The 13635-nt window shown below is 41.5% G+C and overlaps 1 protein-coding gene across 1 annotated transcript in view; it reads left to right on the forward strand.

Moving 5' to 3' along the window:
• The window catches only part of LOC111328726 (pseudouridylate synthase PUS7L), a 14795-nt gene extending 10543 nt beyond the window's left edge, over window positions 1–4252 (forward strand). The window contains exons 12-17 of the mRNA XM_022933212.2: window positions 1–55; window positions 303–373; window positions 1717–1825; window positions 2926–3296; window positions 3593–3640; window positions 3750–4252. The exon at window positions 1–55 is cut by the window's left edge and continues 68 nt beyond it. Coding sequence (XP_022788947.2) covers window positions 1–55; window positions 303–373; window positions 1717–1825; window positions 2926–3296; window positions 3593–3640; window positions 3750–4113 — 1018 coding nt within the window. The 3' untranslated portion in view covers window positions 4114–4252. The remainder of the gene's footprint in view (window positions 56–302; window positions 374–1716; window positions 1826–2925; window positions 3297–3592; window positions 3641–3749) is intronic.
• The last annotated feature ends 9383 nt before the right edge of the window (window positions 4253–13635 follow it).

Here is a 13635-nt window from a genome sequence, read left to right on the forward strand (position 1 = left end):
TGACAAGGAAGTAAATGCTTGCGATATTGGACTTGCTATGTTACAAGGAGACGCGGTAATGAATCTCAGTATTTTACGACTTGTGGTTGAAGTTTGTTCTCAAAATGATAATAAATTATGTGTTATGCAGGAATCGAAAAGGTAAAGTGAGGTCCTCCATTCGCGTCCACCTTGAAATTCAACTGCAACAGTTCGGCCCAGAGTCCAAATGCGTGCCTTGTGTAATGATGTTTCACCAGCTGTATGCCTTTATTATCTCCTTGATGTGCATGTTGAATGAAACTTTTTTTTCTCCTGTTTAGATTCAAGCAGTGAAACTCCTTCTGACTCCATCGGAAAATAATCCAGACCATCCTGTGAACTCTGCTAAAAGGTAAGAAATAGGCATAAGAAAAAAAACTTTGCGATCGAGTATTCTAGAACCACGCTAAAATATTTACCATTGCCAATCAGAATAAAGGAAAATATCACGAAGAGCCAATGATAACTCAAGCTAAACGCGCATAACCAGCGCGGGAAATCCCGCGTGAATAACCCGGACAGACCACATTTTGGTACACTATTGAAAGATTTAGTGATAAAAACGAGCGATAAAAAATATGAACGACGTTTCGAGCGCTCCACGGTCATTTTCAAGTTAGAGTTCACGAGTAAATTTCCGCATAGATACGATTTCTGAAACAATGCAATGAAGGTAAAAGCTAAGTATTTAGCTTACTTAGCTTTTACCTTCATTCCATTGTTTCAGAAATCGTATATGTGCGGAAATTTATTCGTGAACTCCACCTTGAAAATGACCGTGGAGAGGTCGAAAGGTCGTTCATACTTTTTCTCTAAATGTTTTAGTTAGAACTTATTACTATTGAAAGAGCATCGAAAAGCAGTCTTCTTTTGGCAAAAAAAAAAAAAAGAAGTCAGCTTTGTCGGAGAAGACATGCCTAACTAACCATGGATAATTCTAAAATTATCACCATTAATCAACGTAACCACTAGCGCCTTTGTTTGGAAGCCTTAGGGGCTGACCATTTAACTTTTGAGGGGGGGAGGGTGGGTGATTTTGAAAACAAATTTCCTGCAAGCGCCTTTTGGAAGAAAAAAATTGCATGCAGCCCAAATGTGACAGAAAAAATGTACCAAAAAATCGGAAAAAAATATTCTGCGCAGCAGATTGCTAGAAAAATTTCTTGATAACCAGAAATCACCCACCCCCCCTCAAAAGTTAATTGGTCGGCCCCTTTAGCATATCAACTCCGCCCACACTCCTTTAAATCGTGATGATGGCGGCTTACTACCTGACGCTATTTACACCTCGTCAGAAAAAAAAGGGCAGTTAATTAGTGAGCATATAAAAAGGACCTCGCGTCACAACGATTAGATCACTCCTGATGAAGGCACTAGACAGGAGTGTCGAAACTTTGGGTCTATGAACAATAACTTCTCGGTTACATTCATTAAATCTTTAAACAGAGTAGCATCAAACCATTTCTTATTGTCCACCTGGTTGCTTTTGTGAACTTCAATGTAACTTGTGTCTGATTGGTTCATAGTTGGGGCAAGTTTTTTTTTGTTTCACCAATCACAGGGCAAAGGAAGACAAACCCAGAATTACTTTTGACCCTCAACTGAAACTTATTCTCAGGTGAAACTATCTCTTCTCCTTACTGAAGATCCGTTTGTAACATTTCTTTTCTTTGTCACAATCTTCGTTCGTGTCAGGTATTACTGCGAGACAAGTGACGTACAAGGTACACTGGGTAAGATGCCTGGTTACAAAGTTCGCGAAACCCTGGTGCTCAAAGGACTTCATAGACATGGGACCGACGTGGTCAGTTAATCCATCCCTTGCGCATGTCTAAATGTCTACGGTTAATGACTTGAGCCCGGGATTATCTGTTCATTGAAAAGTTACTAGTCGCAAAAAAAAGTTTTGTGCTGCGTCGATAGGCAGACTCTTGGTTCGAAACGCTAGTAACCAATTTTGGACACCGGCGTGCGATTTCGGACGCTGCTGTTCTATTTTGGACTCTGGAGCCTGATTTCGGACACAAGTGTCCGCTTTTGGACACTAGTGTCCGATTTCGGACTTTAGTTTCCGAGTTTGGACACAAGTGTCCGATTTCGGACACTATTGTTCGATTGTGGACACAAGTATCCTATTTTTCAGACACTAGTGCCCGATTTTAAAAGACTTGCTAAATTTTCCATAACAAAGAGTTATCAGTCATGAATTATTAATCAAACGTTCCTGGTGTGGCAGTATCTAGTGTCATTTTCTCTTTTTTTTTTTTTTTTTTTTTTCAAGAACGTTAAGCCTTAAGATATTTGAAACCCGAATTAGCCTAGAATTAAATTCCTCTTAACATGCGTAAACAACCTGACAAAAATGTCCGGCCCTACTTGGAGTTGACTGGCCAAAACCTATCTTCGACCAGACATTGTCCGTCTACCAGCCGTTATTTCGAACCTTGTTATGGTATCGAAATCCCCTCTACTTGTGTGGCACAAAAGGTAGACCTAGAAACTCAATTTTCTCACTTGTTAACAAATGGTAAACACCACGGCGTACACTATTGAGTTATGGATGCACGCGGGGGTTGATAAGAACGAAAGAAGCATAAGAGTCGCACGAGGCGATAGCCGAGAGCGACTCTAGCTTCCTGAGTGCTTAGCAAACCTCCCGCGTGCATCCATAACTCAATAGTGTACGCTGTGGCGTTTACCATTTGTTTTATAACGTAACATTGATACATTGTAGCGAGAGTTTCCTTTTATTTGACAAATCTTACATGACCAGAAAAAACAAGCAAGCGCGGAAAAATAGTCTTTGCATTTGCTCTCGTCAACAGCATACACCCATGGGCAAATGGGGGGCGCTGAATTGACCAATCAGAGCGCGCGCTTTACTTTGGTTATGTTATAATACAGGATGGTTGTCGGAAGGCACTACTGAACATTCCTTATTCCATGCGCCTGTTGTACGTTCATAGCTACTGCAGCCTGGTCTGGAACCAGATGGCATCTTTGAGGATTCAGCGTTACGGACGGACAGCGGCTGTACAAGGGGACTTCGTCGTAGATAAGTCTGTAGATGAAGTTGAATTTAAAAATTCGGCGACCGCTGACAGTTACGATAGCGGTAGCGCTGGGAATTCTTGCGAAGATGACACCAGTGGTGTAAGGAGGGATTGCGTTAGATATGTTTCTGATCAGGATGAAGGAAAGCATAGCCTCAAAGATGTAGTTTTGCCGCTTCCTGGTTACAACATTCAGTATCCAACAAATGATGTGGGAGATGAGTGAGTATGAAATGGAAATTTTATTATTCGTTTGTAAAGCGGCAGTTGTACTGCGTGAGCTGATGTTTCGAGGGTTGAACTTTGACGATTGTGGGACGATAATGAGAAGCAATTTTGTTGCGTTACAAACACGGCGTTTGGAAAAGAGAATGACGAGACAATGATTTCTTATTGATCTAGATTAGGTGAGTTTATGTTAAGATGGTAAAAAAAAAATTCTTCACAGTGTCCCTTTCGATAAAGATAATTGCACGGTGTCAAGAGTTAAGTTAATGTTCTTTTTTTCCTTTTTTTAGGTATAAAAAGAGGCTGGAAACAGACGGGTTGACTGCAAAAAGTTTTAGGTTAGTGTTATTTCCAGTATTTGACAATTGGTTTAATTTAAACCCATGAACAGAATGTCATTTCTCACCACAGTGTACTCAGTTTTTTCTTCCGCACTGTTTATTTCAGGCTGCGGAGTCTGGGTATGAATTTGCCTGGTGCCTACAGAAAGCTTGTGGCGTTCCCTTGGGATTTGTCATATAAATATGTTAGAGAAGCGCATGCACGAACAGTCGATAGTTACGCTGCTGGGAGTGATTACTATACGGTAACAAGAGAATCTAGTTGTGTAGACAGTGACAGTGACGCGAAAAGACCGCGACTTGCATCAAGCGGTAACTGTTACGAAGACAGTACAAAAGATTTCAGACCAACAGAACTTAACGAGGTCTGTCGACGATCAGAGAGTTGCTGTAGTAACCTTGAGATCTCGTTTAGTTTGGAACCTTCGTGTTACGCGACGTCATGTATTAGAGAACTCATGAAGAATTGAAAGAAATGAAACAACGATTCTCACGAAAAGCTGTGAACACTTTGATTAGATTGTGAAGGTCACTGTGGACTGTCCAATCACAGTGAACACTTTGATCACTTTTGAACACTTACATTTTGACAGGCCAATTCTGAACTGACCAGTCACCATGAGTTCAAAACACTTAAGATAAGAAGCTAACCTCAAAACCACAAATTATTGTTTACTGTTTACAGTTCACTTTTCTGTCTCGATAGATTTGTTTTTTCCTTGAAACACAAGAGCATCTTATGAATGTGGTGGTAACGGTCTTTGTGTCTTACACTTCTCTTAGCGAAGACTTTTTGTGCGGACATTGTTTGTTTGTTTGTTTGTTTATTATACCCCTTGCAGAAAATCTGAATTACAGGTATAGTCAGAAAATTGTATACATGGAAGTAAGCTTACAAAATGAAATAATAAATAATGGATTTTTATACATTTTGATTGAAATATGTGGCAAACTTGTTCGTTATAAACTTTCCAAAACGGTCAGTTTTTGTGCTTTTCACATAACTAGTAGAAGAAAACCTGAGATTGTACTTGTTACTTGGTTGAGCGAGGCGGCTTTTGACAATATTGAAAACAGGGTTCGAGGGTGTCAGGGTACGTAGATAAGCTTCTTACAAGCTTCTTCGCGCCTATCCGCAAGCGTGGCGATCCGAGATGCAGCTAGCGCATCTGCATATGCAAGGTTCGGAAGAACAATGGCAAGTACGCGTTTCTGGAGCTCTTCTAGGGTCTGCAACGAGTACTGTGGAAGATTGGCGAATGTAGGTGTCGCTTATTCCAGAAGAAGCCTAATGAGTGTGAAATACACCCCGACAATGTCAGCTTGGGACACTCCACAGCGCTTAAGCGTTCTGATGGCATATAGCTTGCAGTTGGCCTTCTTAACTATATAGTCCGTGTGCTCCCCCCATGTCAAGTCGCTTGCTAAATCAACCCCGAGAAATTTCAACGACTTGACGCACTCAATTGCAGATCCGCCGGTTACCAGGGGAGGGCAGACGACGTTATTATAGTGAAGAAAGTCTAGCGCCATAGATTTACACTTCTTGGGGTTAAGAGACATATTATCTGAGGCAAATGCCTGAATGGAATTTACAATGTAGTCCATGACTGACGGCGGGTTCCGAAGAACAACCCCCATCACTGTGAGGTCGTCCACGTATTTGGCTCTAGGACCCAGTCTTTGACTAGCTCATTGACCATAATGGCGAACAGAAGTGGACTCAATTTCGTCCCTTGAGGAATTCCCCCATTAAGGTGTAAACAAGGAGACGATGAATCAGATATCCTTACACATTGCGATCTCTCAAGTATAAAGGCAGCTAGCCATCTAACTAAACAGGAGTGTAACTTAAGGGATTTAAGCTGCATTAACAGAATGATATGATCTATCAGATCAAAGCCTTTTCGGAAGTCCGCAAAGAAGAACCTAACCCAGCAGTTCCTACTGTCCAGCGCCTCAAGGGCGAGGTGAAGAAGGTAGCGAATTGCATGGGATGTTGACTTGCCAGCAACTGCAAACTGTTTCGGGTCCAGTTCGCACGTCACATCCAGAAGGATTCTTGCTAAGGTAAACCCTTCCATAAGCTTCGCCATCTGAGAGGTAAGCGACACGGGCCCAATGTCGTCTTCTATGGTCTTAGCAGGGATTTGTTTCGGCAGGGGCCGGCCTCACAATAGCACGCTTGAGCAGGGAAGCGAGATAACCTTCACGAAGAGAGGCGTTGTACAGATCCGCGAGAACTGGGGCGAGCTCAGGAGCAAACATCTTTAAGACCACGTTGAGTATTTCATCAGGGCCGGTGGACTTCCTGGACTGCACTGCTCTTAAGGCATTAAGTGCCTCGTATTCCGTAGCCCACATCTCATCATGAATGTCAGTAACAGTGATTTCATCGACATCGCCTTGGGAGATAGGTGTGAATGACGCGGTCAGGCCCATGAAGAACTCATTTATTAACTGACACAAAGCGTCGGTTGAGTCGATGACTTCACCATCAACAAGTTGGCGATACCAGTCCTCCTCCGTGAGCGACATACCAGAAATGCCTTTTATGTCTTTCCACCAACGACCAGGCTTAGTACTTTTTAGGTTTTTCACCTTCGATTTATAGAACGACTTTTTGGCAGATTCAATAGCGTCTGCAACCTTTCTGCGCCACATTTTGAAAACTGCCGAGTCCTTGCCAAATTTACCAAAACATTGCTGTCGTTTGGCAATCCATGATTTTATTTTAGGAGAGATCCAAGGCTTGTCGGTGCTACAGCGGTGGGTCGTTTTTAAGGGGAGAAATCTATCAACAGCATTTGTCAAGGCACCCATAAATAACTTGAACTTTTCGTTGCAAGATGGAGTAGCGAACAGCTCATGCCAAGAGTAAGTTGTCATCCACTGACCAAATTCCCGTAAGCGACTCGGTTTAGTGTCACGCCTGGTTACAGACCACCCTGCTCCATTTTTATTGCCGGGTTCAGATGGTTGGACAAGGACACAAAAATGGTCACTGGCACCTAGTTTGGGAAGTTGGCGTGGATGAGAAAACAGCTTGGGCCGGTTTGTCATAAACCAATCAAGGATCCCCGAGTCACGTGTGAGGACCTTCACAACTTGGATCAAACCGCAAGCCCGCTTGAAAGCTGCAGGGGAAATCTTAATCGCGTTTGGGTTGAAATCTCTTGATACCGCCACTAAGCTGTCAGGATGATTCGTTAAATAAGAGTCCACTACCTGTTGGACGTGCTGCACGAAGGCTTTGTTGTCTCAGTTGTGTAGTAGCGTGGGGAGGATGATATATGACTCCAATAAGGGTAGAGGAAACTTCTATCGGCAGGCGGGTGGGCCTCAAATGGATCCAGGGAACCTCGAACAGTAGCCCAGTAGGCTCCATATATGTGAGTCTCTTGCATGGAATTGAGGAACGAACATATACTGCCACTCCCCCTCAGGGTGAACCACGATCCTTACGGAAGAGCACAAAACACTCGATACTAACAGCAGAGTCCGGGATCTCACTGTGCAGCCAGGTCTCGGTTATACAAGTGACACCAACTTCATTCAGGGACAAAACACATTCAAGTTCGTCAGTTTTGTTGGCCAAGCACCGTGTATTGCAGATCAAAGCGGCTGGAATATGCGGGCGAATTTTTGCTTCCGAAGGGATCCCTGTGGTGTCCGCCACAGGATTCCCGCAAGAGGTTGTTCGCTCGTGGTCATCGCGAAGAGCACGTTTTCGCCTTGATCGAAAGGGCTTTCTAATCCCGAGATCACCCAATCTTTTCCATAAGTCCGGGGAAAGCTTCTGTTTCTGGTGTGGTTTCCTCAGAGAATTGAGAAAGGCGCTGGAGTATGTAATTCGTCCCGAATCTAAATGGGTCGAATACAGTGAACCAACATGGCGGTCATCTTGACTTGTCGAGTGGACTCGAAGAGGGCCGTAGATCAGTAGGAAATTAACAAAGTAGTAAGCTACTTGAGACTTTAGAATAAAGGCTGATAGTTTCTAAAGAAACTGTTTGGCGCTGCGTCGTTGGGGGTAACCGTAACGGCGGCCAATTTACTATTTCAACTTTATTGATATATTCAAATTACTTGAGACTGTAGCCCCATTAGTACGTACTGAATCAAGTTTGGCCGCATGACTCTAGATAAGGAGGCTGAAATTGACCCAAATTTAAGAACAAACCCAACCTGAGATTAATAGCTATTAAGGGTGTTTCATGCATTTACATCGAGCTAAATTCACTTCGTAATGGCATGAAAATGTATTAAGTGACTTTTTTTGTCTGAATATGCCGGTTATGTAAACAGCAACTTAGAAGTAAAATGTGTGGAGCCTTTCTTATATTCTATACCGCATAACCAAGGAACATTGTTTTGAATGTTTCCAGTTGAAGACCGGCCGGCATACCAAGTGGAACAACATCCTCATACGTTTCATTCCCAATTGTAAAATAAGATGGCTATGTTAAAAGAGTGTGTTGTTGAAGCCCGCTTATGATCATTTTAATCTCCTCCTAAACATCCTTTTTTCTGTTTACATGTCAGGATCATGATCTTCACTGAGACGCAAAGCTAAGTACAATTTCGCAGAACTAACTTCTTTTAGAACATAGCTAGCAGAGCCGCACAATCAAATTCAATAGACGTAAGCGTGCTCAGAATCCCAATAGTGCACGCTGATAACGTCAGCAAATCGCTTCGCCAGAAATTGTTTATTTTCGCGCGAGCAGTCATTGTTAGCGTGGGGAAAAATAATATATTTCGCGACAATAATGGATACAAACATAAACTCGGCCCACTAGTCCCAAAACGAAGACAATTTCCCGACCTTTTCCCATAGGCTAGAGTTCTTACATGAGGCAGAGAAAGGAAGAACAACGGAAAAGGAGACGCGGCATCAGCGCAGTCACAATTCGCTTCACTTGATACAGTTGTCCATTTTTCGCGTCGGAATTGATGCACAATTCCACCGGCTACGTTCTAAAACAATTGGTTCATGCTTTCAGCTATGCACTATCGAGTTATGGAGCACGTGGGAAGTTTGGAGAGCACTCAAGAAGCTAGAGTTGCCCTCGGCTATTGCCTCGGGTAACTCTTACGCTTCTTTCTTGCTCTCCAAACTTCCCGCGTGCTCCATAACTCGATGGTGCACGCTAAAGCATGAACCAATTGTTAATTAGCGGAAAGAGGGATACTGTGGCATACAACAATCTTCACCCCTATTTACTCGGAACTATGAGTTTGTGGCCCTTTCCCTCATCTCATGATCAGTAAGGTTGCCTTTTTCCTCCTTTTGTTGTTGACTACTCACACTTTAAACACGTAAACCAATATTTAAAGGCAGTCGATATGAAGGCCAATAAACTGAAAGTGGCAAATCCAATATAGTTGAAGCTCAGAGAAAGTTTAGAGAAGCTGTAAGCACGTTTCGAAACTACTGAGAAATATTTGCGATGTTTTTAGAAATTTCTCCTCGGTACATCAAATTGTGGAAGTCAAACGCGGTGTAAAACTAGAACCATACACAGCAGACAAGTTCACTGAACGATTTTCTTTACCTTAAGTAAAACAATGTTATGATCAATCAGTAAGTGTTCCTGTTTATTCTCACTTATTTGATTCTGGAGCATTGCTCAGTACACAGAAAACCACTGTCTTAGGATATGTTATTGGTCTAATCGATATATCAAGCATATAAAAAAATTAAAATTGGGCATCTCATTGTTTTGGCTTCAGAATAGTCTTGGACTTGTCTGGGGAGTAATATTAAAACGACATTTTTTAAATTATTCCGCAAACCTTCGCAATAACTCGTAATTTTTCATCACTAACGCATCTACAAAAGATTGATCTGGTACGCGGGTTAGAAATTCACATAACGAAGACGATAAATCAGTACAAAGTTATTTTTCTCTCTTAAAGAGGGCTGAACCTAACTGATTCAGCGTCTACTGGTGGCATAAGTATATTTAAACGATGTAACTGTTCACCGTTAAAACATGCAGACATGAACAAGAAGTAAAAACAGAACAACTTGCATCGTTATTAGAATAGAGCCTCTATTCGCCAGGGATCCTGCGTTGATGCCGGGAGTGACTTCATTACACCTATCGCCCGTACAACAATAAAGGCACATCCAATCCTTACTTTCACTTTGCGTTCCAAAAATCTTAGTTTCATCAAAACACTCGTTCCGACATCCACCAAGCTGATGGAACCAACTCTCGTCTGAACAACCTTTCCGTATACGCGAATTGTCGTAAGTGGGTTTGTCACCGCTGCCCAGATCGACCATTGTGGCACATTCTTGACTGCAATGAGCCGTCGCCGGCGATTCTCCTTCACAATCCTCACCCTGACAAGATAGACACTGTTCACCAGACGCGGGTGCTTGATCCAGCGGGACTTTGCGAGCGAGTGCTGTTGTTTTGGCTGTTGCCGCTATAGATATGACAAGTACGAGTAAATTCATCTTTCAAATTGCTCGTTTGATGGTTGGAACGCTCAACTCAATGAACTTTGTTCTTACGCTGTTAGCGTAGCGGCAGTGGCGCACGTCGAGAGGCCATAGTCAGGCCAACTTAAAGAATTTTAACGCATCGTGGTATTGCTTCTGATGTCGTGGATGAATAAGTTATTTGCTCAGTATGACGTTAGAAAACTCCTTTCAGTCCAATATTCTTTGTGTCTCTAGAGCACTCTCAGATTTACCTTCCTCTGTGGTGACACATTTAAAAATACATTTTCTGAAGATAACCTCCACAGGCTATGTATCAGTTTCTAATTCTTTGTCTCGTCGAAAATGCGATTGCCAGATTGTAGTGGACATACAAGTACACATTACGTCACAAAAATGAGTGGTAAACCAGAATCAGGGCCAGCCCAACCTGCATTGTCGTCGTAGTAAGATTTCCATTCGTTTGCAATATTTACATTTCTGGCTGCAGTTAGTCGAAGTCGACTGTTGCAATCTCCGCCTTGGCAAGATATGTGCAGCTGACCAGATGCCGGGGGCCAATTTGGCACGATTTTGCGAGCGACTGCTGTCGCTATTATCATACAAGTGCATTCATCTCGTGATATAAAACCATATAATTGTTCGAGGCGTACATCCGATTCAATTATTCAACAAGTACAGTTATCTTTGAGTCAACCTTTTGACCCTTCAGAGGTGACTAGCATCTAATTTTTCCATACAGTTTCATGATTCCTGATTCACACAGTATACTAAAGTCATGAGGATAAAAGAAATGATCACCAACTAAAGAAGCTGTCAATATTTAAACAAGTTCTCCTTGTCAGCATCTTAGGAAATTTATAGAGAACAGGGTTTAAAGGTTTGATTAACGTAATGCCCGTCGAGAAACCACAGACAGGTCAATTTCAGAGCTCGATCGTACCGAAATGTTAGGTAAGAGCTATCTTTACAACATGGCCGATAAATTCGTGCGATGAAATTCAACATAGCGTAATCATTCTTCATAATCTTAAAGTGCATGCTGATGAAGTATGTGTACGCATTGAAGTGTGGCAAGTGGAATATTTAATGCAACGTAAAACTACTGGACTGGCACATTGGGAAGCACTCGTGCCCAGGGTCTCTCATCTTCTCTCATCCTCTCTCGCTCCTCGGGGCGGGAAGATGAAAGACTCTGGAAACGAGGTTGTGACTAAAAAATGAATGAAGGGGGTAAGTTTCTGCGTCGGTGGGGGTAACAAGGTAATTTGGTAATATCAACTAAGTTGAAATTGTAAATTGGCCACCGTAAAGAGTTAAACCTTTTTAACTCTTAGCTTTACGGTGGCCAATGTGACTAAAAAATCTATCAAAAAATATATATATATTTCTTAAAACACCATAAACCAAGAGAAAAGTTGACGAAACACTGACACCGCAATATATTTCATATCCATGCGTGATTTTCACATTTAACTGAATGCATCACGAGGCAATGCTATATACTTGTATTTATTATATGGACGGGAGTGTTTTACCGGACTCGTGGAATCAATACGACCACTACATCCGGGAACCTACATTCGTGGCTTACCGATTACATGTCGGCACGTAAACAATTTGTCCAAATATCAGGATATCAGTCCGAGCACAAAACCATCACACATGGAGTTCCCCAAGGCTCAATACTAGGGCCAAAATTATTTTCAATATTTGTAAACGATCTTCCAGAATCAATAACTAGTGGTGAATTATTTATGTTTGCCGATGATACCACTATTTTTACAATTGGAAACAACATCGACGATATCATCTTAACACTCCTGTCTGTACTAGACTAGCTGTACACCTGGTGTCAATCAAACAGATTAATCGCCAACGAATCCAAATCTGAAGCCCTGATAATTTCTAGCCAGAACTTTATTGGCCCCCTGCCACGCTTGGCCTTTGGTAATAGCTTTATTGAGTACAAAACATCATCTAAATGTCTTGGGGTGACAATTGACAGCAAGCTATCATGGCAGGAGTACATAAAGAACGTTTGTAAGTCATTCAGCAACAAAGTTGCAGTACTGAATCGGATAAAGTTTTTACCGATACCAACCTTAGAAAACATTTATTATAAAACTATTATCCCTAGCGTTTTGTATGGCATTGTAGTCTGGGGGTCTTGTTCTTCAACCTTGACGGATGATATTGATCGAATTCATTTAAGAGCTACTAGAATTATTTACAACCTACCCCATAGCATCCACAGTGATGACATCATGAACGCTCCACACTGGAACTCTATTGTTTCATTTTACATCAGGAGACTTTTAGTTATTACGTACAATATCTATCATGGAAATAGCATCGAGCCTCTAAATGACTTAATAGTGAAATCCGAGACTCCTTACGACCTAAGAAAATCCCTAAAAGTTAAGGTTCATAGACCAAGAACAGAAATGGGAAGATCTTCGTTTAAGCACAGAGCTGCACTATCCTGGAACCTCCTTCCCGAAAACATAAAGAACAGTTCAAACTTAACTTCCTTCAAGAGAAAACTCAGGGAAAATAAGAGAATTCTGAAATCTATCAGTTTTGCTAAAGCTTCCTGCAGCGTTTCCTACAAATCTGTTGACTTTAAATACTTTTAACATTTACTCCATATTGTTATTAATATTTATTTCCTTTAATTGTCATTATTTACATACCATTTTCGGTCTATTCACTAATTAGGTATTTATTAATTGATAGTTTAGTTGATGCAGGTCCACATCAGGACGTAGTGTCTTGCCTATCCCTCAACCTGCTTTATTAAATAAACTATGATGATGATGATGATGATGATGAACCAAGTGTCGTCTTTTTCGCATATAACACGATTGGTCCTGTCGAGCAAGACATCACCATTTCCGCCTTTCAAACTCGCTGAATGAACGACAGTGTTGTAGTAAAGCTAGCTTTTCAAAATTTACAACATATTTTTATTGTCCATATGATAAAAAAAAATTACACGTTAGTTCGGAGATATGAATTTTATCTTCGAGTGGCGAGGACAATATCTCACCCACTGCGCTCCGCTCGGGAGATATATCTTGCCACTCGAACACAAATTGATATCTTATCGCCACCGTGTAATATCATCTGAGAATAACGTCAAGTTACTGAGGATCTTTTAAGTCTACAGGGTCCTGGCTTTCTCTTGTTATTTTATCAATGTGTTGGTTTTGCCTTCTTTTATCCCAATACGATAGGATTTAAAAACTCGTGCCATACGTTTAGCCCATTGGACGCGCAAGGTAATGGATCATCATGAATCTATTGCCGTACAATCGCGGAAGTTTACCTTTCTTAATCGTTGTTATTATTATTATTATTTTTTTTTACAAGGTCGCGTAAAGTTTTATGACCGCGGCAAAATAACTTTGCCAAGAACAGATAAGTCAAATGAAACAAGTCGAACCACGAAAGATCGTTTTGTCCGACATGAATCGCGAAAAGGGTCGTTAATGTTCAAACTGACTTTAGTTCCTCTCCAATAACATTCACT

Source organism: Stylophora pistillata, chromosome 7 (assembly GCF_964205215.1).
Source record: "Stylophora pistillata chromosome 7, jaStyPist1.2, whole genome shotgun sequence".
Taxonomy (NCBI): domain Eukaryota; kingdom Metazoa; phylum Cnidaria; class Anthozoa; order Scleractinia; family Pocilloporidae; genus Stylophora; species Stylophora pistillata.